Below are 15,757 nucleotides of genomic sequence, written 5' to 3' on the forward strand. Positions count from 1 at the left end.
CAAATCCTGAAGTTGGCATTTCAGTTTCCAGTTCCTCACGTCCACATATCAAAGTGTCCTTGGGCAAGTGACTGAACTCCAAGCTGAGCCCCATGGCAAGCGAGCACCTTGCAAGGCAGCTCTGCCACTGTGTGAATGGGTGAAAGGGAGGCTATTATTGTTAAGCACTTTGCAGTTGGCTTGTTCAATCTTATTCAGTCTGTGTACTTCTCGCTGTACTGAGCATTTTGACATTTACACAGTATTTATATAACACCAATGATCAAAAAAATAAATGGGAATCTGAACTTATAAAATATGGGGCCTTTAAGTTTGAGCAAGTGTGTATCTAAGAGGAATTGTGTACCTGTGAATGTACGTTTTATATGGTGTGATATGTTTAATCTCTGTTGACCTGTGGATAACCTACTGGCTCTCCGGCCCATAAAATAGATAGAACAGCCCATTGATTACTCTGGGCTGATCTTTAAACTCCTTCTCTTTTGGGCTGAGCGCCTCCATTAAACAGTTTGCTTGCTATTAAGTTATAAGTACCATGTAGTCAGGTCACAGTGGCTATCTAACACATTGTGCACATTTGTTAATACAATTAATAAACAGCTGCTATAACGCTAGTTTTGTTGTGTTTTCCCTGGTGAACTGAAAATATATTTCAACGTGGCTTTGAACAGTTTCTTATTGAATTTGTATTCATTATGTTGTTAACCATCATCCATCAACATCAGCAGTGAGTCAGCTGGCAGCGTTTGTTGTTTTGTTCATTTATTTATCGAGCTACAGGGTGAACAGGGCTCTTTTGGGACCCTGCAAAAAACATATTTGGGAGCTTTTTTGTGGCCTTACATTTCCTCCAATGCTACTTTTGTCTGGAAGACACTGATCATCTGATCAATTATTTATGAAACCTGCTCTCTCCTTCTCTCACATACATAGGATGCCCTCACTTGATTTTTTTTTTTTTTTTTTTTTAGGATTCATCCAAGGAGTGCACCAGCATCTTTTGAATTTGTGAGTTTGCAATATATTCAATGTTTTGTCTAGAAAACAGCAATCGATTACTTATCATGCCTACTCTCTCTCTCTCTATCACTCTCTCTCTCTCACACACACACACAGGAGCCATCACGTATTTTAGGATTCATCACAGGAGATTATTCAATTTTGTAACGGCACTTTGAAGGTATGATAAATCACATTTCTTCTCTCTTATTCTTGTTCCTCTTCTTAGTTATTGTATTGCTTTAATGTTTTTTGCAAAGTAGCTGGTTGGTATATACATATTCAATCCAAAATACTCCTGTATTTGGTTTTGATAGACAAAATTCATAAAACACAAGGCCAACAAAGCTTATGAAAAAGTAACAGATGAAGCCTTTTAACCAACAACAGACACTAATGATACTTATGACTGTCAACAAGCACATGTACCAGTATTAGTGTTCGTTTTCCATCCCATACAAAGAGTATATGGACATGTGCGCAGGTAGTTGCAGATGTTTAAATAAGAAAGTCTTGTTAAATGTTTTAAAATCAGCGTCAAGTGGCTGATTTCTTTATCAAAAACGATAAACGATCATTAACGTGAAAGAGTTATGCAGCCACTTGTATTTGATATTGTTTTATTTTTACTCAAATTCAGATGACCGATCAAATGATAATTTTATAAATGAACTGTTATGTAACCACTCTGTGTGTTTATTGTGTCCTTTTGGATTTGCCTCAGCCAATCATAACCAAGAACACGGACAACCCCCCCCCCCCCTTTAATGTTTGTATTTATTTCTCGGTGGATGCCAGACTTGAGTGGAAGACTTCATGCTGTTGTTGTGCAGTGGGCTTAAGACAGAAACTGAAAATACCCGGGTCCCCAGGGAGAAATAAGCAGGGGGGTTGATAGAAAGTGGGAACAATTTAGTGCCGAGGGAAGAAGATCCCATCTCTAAATGTGTTGCCGTGAAGGTGAAATATTAGAGAAACCCTGCTGGGCCGAATTTCACAACTCTCCGAGGGGCTCTATAGGGACTCAGCTCTCCCACTGCTTCCGTAGTCGCTGCAGGCAGCCATGGACACATCTCACACCTCCCCCTCACACACACACAACACATACAACACATACCCAGTTTTTCCAAAACCAAATACAGCAAGCTTTTCTATATCAACATATCAATTGTCAATTAAAGAGTTGTTAAATCTAATTTTGGTTATGTTAAAGATTTATTTTCAATAGAAGAAAACAAAATTGTTTTCACAAGTTAAATATTTACACCCATGCCTGTGAATTCAGTTTATTAGATTATGGGATATTCTGTGCATAAAGTTATACATATTTTGGCTTTAGGGTGGTATTAAAAGTGTTGAAAGTGCTCAATGGGCCAATACAGTATCCTCTGGGGGACATGAACGTGCTGCCATTATTTCATGGCGATCTCAAAAAATGTATATAATATTAGGGGAAAATTTTACAGTGTTCCTTTGGTGATATTAATTAAACCCCTAAAAACTAATCTCTGTTCATCAAAATTGCACATTTAGAATTTATGAATTCATTTTAAAATTGCTTAGATGTAACTCCCTGAATCGATAATTGTGCCAATAGTCCATTCCTCCATCTCCTCAGGTTTGTGAAGTATGAAACCCTTGCTGTCTCAATCTGTTTTAGAGAATCTCATTGGTACACAGCAGTTCCAAATTAGAAATGCTTACTTCGCTCATATCGTCTGGGTCTTTAATAGGAAAGAGAATTATCCTCTCGGGAATTCATGTTTTCTTGGTAAGTTCACATTAATCTGGCTATGAGATGAGGTATGTTTTCACTCTTGACCTCATTATGGTGCTAGTGAGAAAGTCAGGAAGTCATCAAAGTCTATATCCCCTGGGGGCCATGAATATAAAACTCCAATTTCATGTCAATTTAATGGAATCCTGTAGTTATTCGCGATTATGATGTTGATCGAATAGAGGTTTTGGCGTGATTGTGACACAGGTCAGCACGTCACCAAAATTATAAGGAAAACCTCCTCTGGGGATCATGAGTCCACACATAAAATTTCTTGTGAATCTGTTCAGTGGTTGTGAAGATATCTTACTCTTGCTCAGACAAATGATGGACAGACTAATTGTCTCAAACAACCAGGGTCATCCCAGAAACAAGGTTTATTTCCTTTGTTACTGAAAAGTTCACGTTTGGAAGTACAAGGGTTTCACCTGACATTCTCAATCTGATTGGCATATATTTATGCCAGAGCTATATTTAAAATATGCAGGACCTGGGAGAAGAGGGAAGCGAGGGGCCACTCTGAATGCTGATCAGGAACCAAACCACTGGAAGACCCCGACAGGATTCCAGTGTGGGTTGCCAGGGCAACATGAGCAGGAACGTTCAACCATGACAGCCCAACTGCAGAAGACGATGAGGAGAGCACAAAACAAGTGGGTAAAAAAAAAAAAAAAAAAAAAAGACCCTCTGTTGATAAGGACAAAACTAGAAAAGCAATGAATGCACACTGGGTGTATTTTTTGCACAGTCACAAAAGACTGAAAGTTTCGAGAACGTCTGGGATGTTCAAGCAGATGAGGGACTTTTTTGTGTGCCGCAGCTTGCCAATTCATTGTTTTTGGCTGCCGCTTGGTAACCAGTTTCCCCGAAGATCCACCACACACACGCATACACACAAACACATGTACAGTGCATCCGGAAAGTATTCACAGCGCTTCACTTTTTCCACATTTTGTTATATTACAGCCTTATTCCAAAATGGATTAAATTCATTTGTTCCCTCAAAATTCTACACACAATACCCCATTCAGTTGATTGGACATGATTTGGAAAGACACACACCGTCTATATAAGGTCCCACAGTTGACAGTGCATGTCAGAGCACAAACCAAGCCATGAAGTCCAAAGAATTGTCTGTAGACCCCCGAGACAGGATTGTATCGAGGCACAGATCTGGGGAAGGGTACAGAAAAACTTCTGCAGCATTGAAGGTCCCAATGAGCACAGTGGCCTCCATCATCCGTAAATGGAAGAAGTTTGAACCACCAGGACTCTTCCTAGAGTTGGCCGCCCGGCCAAACTGAGCAATCGGGGGAGAAGGGCCTTAGTCAGGGAGGTGACCAAGAACCCGATGGTCACTCTGACAGAGCTCCAACGTTGCTCTGTGAAGAGAGGAGAATCTTCCAGAAGGACAACCATCTCTGCAGCACTCCACCAAGCAGGCCTGTATGGTAGAGTGGCCAGATGGAAGCCACTCCTCAGTAAAAGGCACATGACAGCCCACCTGGAGTTTACCAAAAGGCACCTGAAGGACTGTCAGACCATGAGAAACTAAATTCTCTGGTCTGATGAAACAAAGATTGAACTCTTTGGCCTGAATGCCAAGCGTTATGTTTGGAGGAAACCAGGTACGGCTCATCACCTGGCCAACACCATCTCTACGGTGAAGCATGGTGGTGGCAGCATCATGCTGTGGGGATGTTTTTCAGCGGCAGGAACTGGGAGACTAGTCAGGATGGAGGGAAAGATGAATGCAGCAATGTACAGAGACATCCTTGATGAAAACCTTCTCCAGAGCGCTCTGGACCTCAGACTGGGCCGAAGGTTCATCTTCCAACAGGACAACGACCCGAAGCACACAGCCAAGATAACAAAGGAGTGGCTTCGGGACAACTCTGTGAATGTCTTTGAGTGTCCCAGGCAGAGCCCAGACTTGAACCCGATTGAACATCTCTGGAGGGATCTGAAAATGGCTGTGCCCTGACGCTCCCCATCCAACCTGATGGAGCTTGAGAGGTCCTGCAAAGAAGAATGGGAGAAACTGCCCAAGAATAGGTGCCAAGCTTTTAGCATCATACTCAAAAAGACTTGAGGCTGTAATTTCTGCCAAAGGTGCTTCAACAAAGTATTGAGCAAAGGCTGTGAATACTTATGTACATGTTATATTTTCGTTCTTTATTTTTAATAGATTTGCAAAAATTTTAAACAAACTATTTTCACTTTGTCATTATGGGATATTGCATGTAGAATTTTGAGGACAAAAATTAATTTAATCCATTTTGGAATAAGGCTGTAACATAACAAAATGTGGAAAAAGTGAAGCGCTGTGAATACTTTCCGGATGCACTGTATTGAGTAACTTTCAGTGATAAGAGAGCCTTTAAGAGTTTCCAGCTTGCCAAGCAAAGAGAACAGACAAGTTAGAGATCAGAGAAGAAAAGGAAGTCGTCGGTTAAGTAAACATGTTCCTCGTACAGCGATGCAGGGGCAGACAACAGTGTCTCAGCCCTGCTGCCAGCAGCGTCTGAACAACCTGTAAAACAAATGTGTCTTGATGCTTTTATTTATTCGCTCCGCAGCCAGCTTCCACCTGGCGTCACTACACACTTAATTAGACAGTAACCCTACAGTAGCACGCTGCTCCGTGTACTTTCCCAAGGTCTCGTTAGCAAGGCAACCACAGCATCGGAGCGACAAACACGACCTGCTGCCAAGTGGCAAAGAGCGTTCCCGTGCCAACATTGAGGCCATACTAAGAGGAAGTTCTTTGGATGGAGATCTTATCAACGGATGAGCTCGATTATCCGCTGTGCTTTTATGTTTCAGACAATTACCTCACTATTGTCATCGCTGTCAACCTGCCAACAGATAGAACACAGATATATGCATGTCTTGCTTCACAGTCAGGACTATCTGCATCCTGCCGTCCCAGGTAGCCAGATTAGATTTCACTGATATGTGTTCTGAAAGCTGAGACCGGTTTAAACATTTTATGCCTGTGCATGTTTAAATTTGACCATTAGAATTACAAGAATATCTAGAAAATAAAAATGTTCTAATGGGTTTTTTTTTTGTCCTGTCCTCAATCTCCACACTACATAAACCATAATAAAAAAAAAAAAAACATTGACACCAAGACAAATTAAACGCCTTAGTTTGCACATAATTAATGCTGAGAATGCAGTTTTGTGAATCTATTGCAAATGTAAATTCATGACCCTTCCTCTATCATCTACTGTATATCCATGTTATGCTAAACATTTTTTAAGCATCAAACACTCACACTCTGCAGGCTTAAAGGGTGTTGCTCCTTCACCCAGGATGGTGGCTTTGGTTACAACAGCAATAATGGATTCCAGCAGCTATCCATTTTCATGGTGAAAAAGAAAGTGTCAAAAGAAACTCCTCAGACCAGTCAGCCTGGTTATATTTCTACATAAAAATAGAAGCATAAAAGGACAGCAGCTCCATTCATGTCACTGTTTTACATTCAGACTGGTTCTTATAAACATCCTCATATCAACCCTACCTACTCCCCTCAAATAGAGATATTAAATGCAAAAGCACATGGAGTTTCAAGTGTCATACTGTAAATGAAAAGACTTCAAACATTAGCTGCTCTAACATTATGTAAATATCCTACTCAGCTTAAAAGTACACAGGCAGCCATGAACAGAGAATCAGAAATAGGCTATATGGTGTTTCTTTGAATGTCCTCTGCTCCAAACAGAACAAGAGTTATCTTTGAACAGCTCTACTTTCTTGTGAACGTTCTTGGTTCAGACTTCAGTTGCTAGCGAGCTCCATGATTTACAGCGCTACAACAGCGTTCATGGCAGCAATTTTAACGCACCAGATTTAAAATGATTTAACCGGAAAATATCTCTGATGATCCAAGTGCATGTAGTTTAAACAATAATAATGCAGTCACAATAAAATATCAGTGAAGATTTTCTGGAATTTTGAGAATTTCATGCAAGTCCAGCATCATAAAGTCACAGCAAAGTTATTTTCTGTATTTTGTATGCACATTTTTTTATATATATAATTTAAACCACAGGCTCTAAAACCCATCAAAAAATAACATTATGATGCAAAAGTGGCTAGTCTCTATTGAGACGCGCTTTTCGGCGGAGTACGTATTGTTTTTTAAATGGCAAATATTGTGTATTGCATATTGTAGGCCAGTAGGCTACTGGATAGTCGTAACATCACAGCAATAAATCTTTCAAACCCTCATGGCGACATAATGCAGGGCAGACATCAGTCATTCATGAGAGGGAGCGAGGGGCCGTCATTGTGGAGAGACAGTCTGACACACTGTGCTTAGTTTCCCGTGTTGGTTGGCAACCATGTCGTGGTGGTGCTGCACTTTGTAAAATTAAAGAAAGAGCAAGATTTATATTAAAAAAAAAGAGACAGAGGAGAGCAGGGCGAGCAGGACTGATGATTTACTGTCTGGGTTTTGGAGTGTGTCTTTAAGCAGGATGATCGAGGACAGACAAGATAAATGACGAGAGAAGCTCTCCTCACATGTGCAAACAATTTTCCCACCGCAGAAAAACCAGGGGCCGAATGAACTGTCTGTTCAGTGTGTGACGCATGAACAAATGCCTTTCACATGGAGTCAAGACTCTGCGGACGTATATAGTGTGTGTGCGACCGCAGAGCATGGTTTTGCATGGTTATACCTTTGTGTGTACACACCTGCATGAGCAATGATTTAGCATGCAAATAAAGGCAAGCGCCTGGTCATAAAACATTATGGTTCCCTCTAAATACTCTATTTAAATTCAACAAATGCCATGTTTAGATTAGATGTATGCTGCAGGCAGATAATCCTCGGGCCTTGATTGGCTAAGCTGTTGCGTGCAATCTGAAGGCGGTGTTCGGTTGGGGGATGGTGGGAAGGATGGGGAGATGAAGGTGGAAGGTGGAAACAGATAATTAAATGACCAACAGAACAGACAATATGGGCCACACTGTGTTCTTATTATTTAATACGAATTTAATGTGAAAGTTTCACCACACCAGTATAATATTAAGCTGTTGTTTTACAGGATATGTTTTTATATTCTAAATCCTTACAGATTTATGATTCCACTCTTCTTGTGCTTATTTCCACCCAGGAGGGCTCTTAAACCAGGAAATGGCAGAAAATTACCCACAATTCCCCTGCGGGGTAGAGGGTGGGCCGAGAGTTCGGACTGTCAGCGCCCCTTTTGCCGCTCATTAATCACTTAGGCTACTGTGGGACAGGCTGCCAGGGATCAGCAACACACACGGACACACAGAAACACACACGTGCTTGCAAATCTAAAAAAAAAAAAAAAAAAGGTGGTAGCGCATTGCCAATGTATAATCTGTCTCTCACCGAAACCATCGATCCACACAAAACAGAGACACCCTATTAAATGTTGAGGGCTGTTTCCTCGCCGATACAGATGCACACATCAGGGACACACATGCAGACAGTGCCGCTGTTCATCACCATAGAGAGGAGACCGATATAGAGGGAAGAGGAACACGGCTCAGAGTTCCCCGGGGCTCGTCAACAACTCAGAAAGAGGAGAGACACAGAGGAGAGAGAGGCACAAAGAAAGTCCTTTCAAAAGTGGAGGCTCTCTTCATTCAGGAGGCCGCTATCATGTTCTACAGCCTCATGTCTCTTGGCACGATGTCTTCCAGGACTCCGCACTCTGCTTGCACTCGTGCATATTTATGCCTGTAATAAGTTTTGTTTTGTTCCTACGTGATCTTTCAAACTGTACTGATGATAGAAATGTTTATTAGTAGAAACAAACGGCAATCTCAGTGAAAATCAATGTCGTCTATGTGCTGCTTTCAGTCTGATTATCTTTTTTTCTACATTAGGCATCACTAAAGAGTGAGATTTTTTTTTTTATATCATACACAGAATGGCTTTAGGTCAGTTTAATGGTCACTGGGACTACCACTCAGCATGTAATTACAGTAATATACTGAGACCCCCCCCCCACCACCACCACCACCACCACCACCACCCTCGTCATTAGGGTCACCAAAACTTCATAGAAAATGTAAAAAAAAAACATGCGTCAAAGTTTATTTTTGACTTTGGAAACAGCCATTTGACAAAACAAGCTTTTTAACCACATCTTGATGTAGTTTGTATTGTGTTCTGTTGTCATGGAAAACTTTAGGAAATTGATCTCTGCTACTCATATCTTGGTCTCTGATGCTTCAATTCTGACCGTCCTGTTTTAATCTGTTGTTTGCAAGTCCGTCAACTTTATGTAGATGCGACATTAAATCACTGGAGCATACCTTTAAGTTGTGTCATTTACGTGCAGCACTGATTCCATAGGTCATGAAATATTTACATTAAGGGGTAAGATTGCACTGTTCTTGGAAAATGTCTCTCCATATTACCATTATTTATAAAATTCACAATTAGAGAACCGACAAAGAAAACGTAGGTTGTAAGGTGTAACAGAAAATAATTTTGCAGTTTTCCCTTGAATATTGTTTTAAAAATGATCATTTTCTTATTAATATTCTTGATGAAATCTTCACTGCAATATCTTAATTAATAATAACAGACAGTTTATTATAGCACCAGGGGTTGTTTTAAATATTTAATTTTAATATGGAGAAATGACTCAACCCAATGTCGATAAGGGAATTCCCTCTGCCTGAAACTGTGATTTAATAAAAAACCCTGCTGCCTTTTAGCCTCTTTGATATTTACTTAATGAGAGATGTAGAATGCATGAATCAGTGTCCAGTTACAGACACATTAAATGCCAGATAGTAAGCTGAGTAATACAGAATTTTCTTTGAAGTTATTTTCTTAGAAATTCTCTCTGTCAATCTAAAATTCATGAATATTATCAAGCAGGTACATTCGAGACCTTTAACATGTTTAATATTGGATTTTTAAATGCTAATGATGTAGAACATGAACAGAACGCAGGTTATTCCCTGTTTCACATATTGTATTTTAATCTAGATTCCACCTCTACTTAATTTTTCATTTTCATTAAATATCTTCCTGCTCCCGCTCTAAAACAGCCTCGTTCACACACATATGCAGACGCTCTCCGCTCTTCAAAGGTACCTCCGGAGGTTGCTTCAGGGAAAGCTCTCTTATGCTCTGAGCCTTCAATTGACCAATCAAGGCTTGCCAAAGTAAAGTGACTGTCGCCTAATGAGCAACAGCTATTTTCAATAACAGAACTTTTACTAACAACAATCCAGCCACTTGTCGATACACTTTGGAGTCTTGTAAGAGGTGGAAGTCGGCCAGAACACAAGCACACACACACATTACGAGAGTCACCATACAGATGTATGCCTTTAGAAAATTTGCTCTATTCAGGTAGTCTCTATTATGTCTCTGACGACCCATCAAAAAGACAGATGTGACAACGGAAGTCCTCTGCATTGTTGACCCTTCCATCAGGGGTTTTCATTTGGAGCCTTAAAGACTCAAAGATGACATGATCAAACAAGAGAGGAGGCAGAGATGAATTTTTTTTTCCTTCAATCAATCTGCGCACTACTCATAAATGTCAGCCTTAGGGAAATTGAATGGCACCATTTGTCTGTGTTTATTAGGCTGGGATGAACTCAGTCTCATCGACCTTTCAGAGTACATAGCCACGCCAAGTTAATTGAGGATATGTCAAACTTGGTGTCCCAGTGACTGGTGATTCTGAGTGCTGGGATCCCTGCGGACTCATCACCTTGATAAAAAAAAAAAAAAAAAAAAAAAGAAGAGGAGATGGAGACGAGGAAGTCCATCACAAGAAAGGCTGTAGTCCATTGGGAGAATGTTAATTTTTTTTTTTATTACTTAAATGTCCAGTCTTAAATGCCAAAGTACTAGAATCCCACCAATCATTATTGATTTGTGCTTCCTCGTCTTCCAAAGTGACTTTGGGCTATTTGTTTGAGCACATCAAGTTTTTCAAATCCAAATTTGATCTCAAACACAAATTATATTTGTATTAAGGAATCAGCTGAAATACATTTAGTGTGCTTTGAATTCTGGACTTATTTGATCAAAATTCAGTTACCAATGTCAAAATGCCTCCCTATTATTAGTGTTCTCCAGGTGGTGAGGAGTTTTTGGTTACCTGCGTGGGCAAGCAGGGGAAATAAAGTTTGTGGGCTGTTCATGGCAACAGTGGCTCTCACACGTCGTCAACAACAGCCAGGGGAAACGCCCATTTCGAGGCTCAAAGCTGAGACTCTGTTTCCATGAATGTGTCCCACTAGTTTTTATCCTCTTTTGAAAAATGAAAAAAAAAAGTACATACAATAGCTGCAGCATTATCAGGTTAGATGCAAAAAGTGTTGGGAATTCAAATTTCTTTCAACTTTAAAGCTACATAGGCTTTTAAATCATCAGATCTCTCACATCTTTCTTGCAGCGGACATTAATATAATGTGCACATTTTTACTGTACTGTTGTTCAACGTTTTCAATCTATGTTTCCACCCACCAAAATGCAGAGCTTCCGGCAGCAGCCTTAAATTCTCTCCTGCCTCTCTCCGTAATCCAATAAGTTGTTACCTGCAAGTGTCACAACATTTACCAAACAGTCTGTCATGAAAACTCAGTAATTTTAAGCTGTTTCATCATCACATTACTTCCTCGTTCATGTTAAACCTTTTTTTTTTACAGAGGCTCCAGCAGCTTCTGCCAGTAAAAACAGCACGTGTTATACACTGACAAAAAGGCTTTGATTGCAAGTGATGTCCCCACCAGACACCACCATTCAAACCCTCCTGGCTTCTGTCAATATCCATCACAAAGGCTGCTCTTGTTTACATGGTGTAGTTGCTCTGACTTGACTGGGCCCTGAGGAAAAATCACTATAATATTCATATCTTATCATACTTCGTGATGTTTCATCAACAACATAATCACTTAAACATCCCTAAAATATTCATAAGAGCTGAATTCAATGCAGGCTATATGTTGTGCTATTTTTGTCTCAGCTGACGTCACTGTTCAGTCCAAGTGGAACTTACAACATATGTCTGAAATCTACTTTAGTGCTTGTATTTGGGCAAACATTGCAGTAAAAAAAAAAAAAATACAAAAGTAGTCTACTACATCTTTCATTTAGAGCCAATCGCGTTTCGAACCACAAATAAACAAGGCACTGCAAAATTCATGGGTAAAAAGCTCCATTAATATTTCAGTCATGGCTTCGTGTGACTAAACCAAGCATCGAGCTGTCTGTTTACTGCGCGCTCCTCGTCTCCACACTGGCTCAGTGCGCTCACAGACGCAGCCTTGGACTGCTTTTTGTGTAATGATACACAGTGGCTCGAGTGGTTATCATTCAAAGTGGGATCAGGGGACCCTAATTGAACATTAAACGGTTTCCCCCTGTCAAATGAGGCATGCCTTAATTTTGCTGCGGTTAAATATAAATGGAAGTTCATACAAAGGAAAGGAGGCGAGAAATAATAAAGTTTCACACTGAATTCTCGGATTTCTCTGAGCAGCGCTGTGTAAACAGACAATAACAACCCCGGGCCAACATGTGATGTAATGGAAGTGTCGGGTGGCATGTGTATTTGGGGGCCCCTGACGTGAAAAAGTCCTGGTGTTTGAACAAATCCCGGGACCTTTTATCATCCACGGCGCATCCAGGTGGACCACCTGGATGCGTAAAAACCACACCGTGCCTCTTCTCTGAGAGCCGCGCAGTGTGCGTCCGCAGCAGCCTCTGCGAGAACAATAACTTGTTTCTGGTGATGTGTGCTGTGGTTGGAGTGACGGATGGTGGAAGGTGACAAAGAGGGGTAATGGTGGGGATGGTGCATGAACCAGCGGATCGTGACGGGACAAGACGGGACGAGGAGGGGATCGGCTACTTACGCTGCTGTTCTCTCCTGTCCAGTGGACCATCGCCTGGTTGTGGGTTGCATCCCCTTTGAGCACGAACGAGCTGCTGAGCAGGGACATTTGTTTATCCCAGGACAGCGCTCTTCTGAAGCGGGGTGAGCTCCCCGCGCCGGCAGCTTCCTTGTCCACGTTCGTCTGTAAGCCCGGCGGGAAGCTTCCTTCTCCTCCGCCCATGTCAAGCGTACGATCCTCCCCGCCGCGCCGGCTTAAAGCCCCGCTGCCACAGCGCACGGGTCCCGGCAGTGCCATCCAGGCCGAGGCGGTCAACAGAAAGACGCAGAGGTGCGCAGCGGCTGAGACCGGTTCTTCTGGGCGCAGAGGTGCCATGCTTTGCGCCGTAGTAGCGCCCGTATCGCGGAGACTGATGGAGAGACTGCAGATGCTTATGAGAGATAGATAGGTGTATACTGTAAGCCGAGGGAGAGAGAGTGAGGGAGGGATGGAGGGAGTGGAACTGGAGCGAAGGCAGACAGTGGGAACAACGTGGACGCGTCTCCGTGCCAAGCAGGATCCGCAGGACGGCGCAGCGGTGCCATCTGCTGTCCTGCAGCTGCACCGTCCTCTGACTGAACTCCCATTCCATCTTCAGAAAGTAACGCCACATGAACAATTCAAAGATACTCTTATTTCTAACACATTTGTATTATTCACGGAGCATGCACAGAAGCCAGAGGTGATAGCTGCTCACTTTGGTACACAATCATCTCAGGGAAAATATGATGCTCAAAACATTGTGTGTGTGTGTGTGTGTGTGTGCGTGTGCGTGTGCGTGTGTGTACCATATTTCATTTTCTCACATGTCTGTCTTCAATTTGTGTTGCTTTCACAGGGAATTCAAATGTAGATTATAATTATCCACAAGATCCAGTGATGCAACAGTTTGGTTTTCGTGCCCTTAACTCCGCTGATGTCAGAGGTACTGATGAGGGAATCTTGAAGGTCAAATGGTGACGTGCTTACTCTCAATTTTTAGTGCAAATGATCACATTTTAGTTTCCAGGTGCAACTGGTAAATGTTGGTGTGTCATAAGAAAAGATGTTTCTTTCTTGGACAATTCCACATAGCTTAGTCTCTAATTGACATTGAAACTTTTTAAATGTAGGTCACGTTTGTCACTCATAACATATGTATTATTTTTTTTTTAATTCAATGCACAATGTTTAGTACAATTAATTCATTAATTAATCATTATTATTGATTTGTGGCAGATTTAAGGGTAATAATGAGCCTTTTTATTATGTTGTAAACCGTGATTGAAAAACCTGAAACAAACTAATCCGGGAGAGCTGCCAGTCCACATCCGTGCATTATATTTCTGTGCAACAGTGAGCGCAGACAAAGACATCATGGTTTGGAGGGTAATTTATAAACCCTGTAGGTCACCAGTCAATCAGCTTAGAGGCAGCTGATCCTGAATGCCCACTGGGTTTGTTTTAGTTTCATCTTTTAAGTAAATTCCTGGATTCTTTCATTTGGTCTTTGCTCCTAATTTAAATGATGAAACTACATCACCCAAAAGAGCAGAAAAATATTGAACCAAAAAAGAATGATTTACATGACGTCAGTTCACTCATCCTCCCTTCTGCTTGTGTATGTGTTGGTGGCCAGCTGGTAAAGAGGTCAAAGTTCCCGTTTGGTCCCACGAAGTAATAGCTCTCCCCACTGTGTCCGTCCTCCGATCCAATTAGAGGCAGTGGATTGATTAAACCTCGATCTGTTGGTCAGGATTGATGGGAGGGTTAAATCTCTCTTCAAGTAAACAAGGATTCACTTTTTCGTCTTTTCTATTGTGTATTCATTTTTTCTAATCAAGTACTATGTATAAAGACGGTATACTGTAGAACTGACAAGCTTAATCTGCCTAAATCAGTCACTGGGTTTGCTTTAACTTTTGGATCAACCGCACTGTACTTTGCAGTTACACATATTATGATTTGAGATGGGAAAGGCGTAACCAGGTATCAGCACAGTTTTTTTTTAAACCTCGAACACATATATTCTTGATGACTTTTACTGTACCAAATTGGCAAAGTGGGCACCAACTCCAGGACTTCAGGGGCCCCGGAGGTCCCAAATTTGCTGTGTGGCAATTAAATTATAGCAATTCAATTAATTATTGAATTGAAACTAAAATAAAAATGGACTTTAATGCATTTGTAGCTACACTTGAGGCTGTGTCTTCAGGCCCAGGGTCAAAATCGACTTTCAAAACCTTTGATGTGTTTTGTTGCTATCGATATTAAATGGTGCATATTTCTAAATAAATATGCATTTAATGAACAAAGTTGGGAAACACGTTGGGTTCAATACGGGCTCAAAACTCCCTTCTCGCCCTTAGATCCAGTAGCAGGTTAATCCGACCTTGTTTTTGGAGTTCGGTTAATGAGTTTAAATTATATTACAGTTATGTAATGTAATCAAGGGCACAATGTTGGCGAAGACACAGATGCTAAGAAGAATGTTTGGAAGGCATTCATTTATACTGACCCTAAACGTTTTCATGTTTTCTGTTCCACACTGTTGACTCTCACTGGAGTTTGGCTTTTTAACCCTAATCTGTGCGATTTAACAAACTAAAGTGGCACGAATCAATATTCTTATATTGTGAAAGAGTCAAATCACTGTAATATGAAAGGTGTGACTTTTAGTTACAGAACCACAGAATGATCTCAAACTCTGCAGTTCTCCTCAGTTCAATGGAGCACTGTAAGCGCATTTTACATTGTTTTGGCTTTACAGCCCAAAAATGGACTGTTTGGTTTTTCAATGCGGTATCAAAGCCTGTAAAACATGCATCGGTCCACTGCAGAATATTGTGTCAGTGTTTCATTTTACTTTGCCTTGGTTTGAAAAACCACCTGCTTAGGTTCGGGGGGGGGGGGGGGGACACGTGGTTAGGTTTAGGAAGACAAAAGTAATTGGTTGGGGTTAGGAAAAGATTTCTGGAAAGAAATTCATGTCACTTTATGATGGACCCAAACTTTGGTCTCCTGGGTGGAGGTCTTGGGTTTGATCCATCCAACCACCCAAACCTACCGCTATATGGACTTTAACACTTTTATACTTTTGTCCTT

The 15,757-nt window shown here is 41.2% G+C and overlaps 1 protein-coding gene across 7 annotated transcripts in view; it reads right to left on the reverse strand.

The window, feature by feature from the left end:
- The window catches only part of sorcs2 (sortilin-related VPS10 domain containing receptor 2), a 329,545-nt gene extending 316,462 nt beyond the window's left edge, over positions 1–13,083 (reverse strand). For all 7 annotated transcript variants that reach the window (XM_069721844.1, XM_069721842.1, XM_069721841.1 and 4 more), the window contains exon 1: positions 12,656–13,083. In XM_069721844.1, coding sequence (XP_069577945.1) covers positions 12,656–13,009 — 354 coding nt within the window. In that variant the 5' untranslated portion in view covers positions 13,010–13,083. The remainder of the gene's footprint in view (positions 1–12,655) is intronic.
- Positions 13,084–15,757: the final 2,674 nt, after the last annotated feature.

This window comes from Brachyistius frenatus, unplaced genomic scaffold (genome assembly GCF_029030835.1).
Source record: "Brachyistius frenatus isolate BFR_SWC_R1_liver_20210118 unplaced genomic scaffold, ASM2903083v1 Contig_274, whole genome shotgun sequence".
Taxonomy (NCBI): Eukaryota; Metazoa; Chordata; class Actinopteri; family Embiotocidae; genus Brachyistius; species Brachyistius frenatus.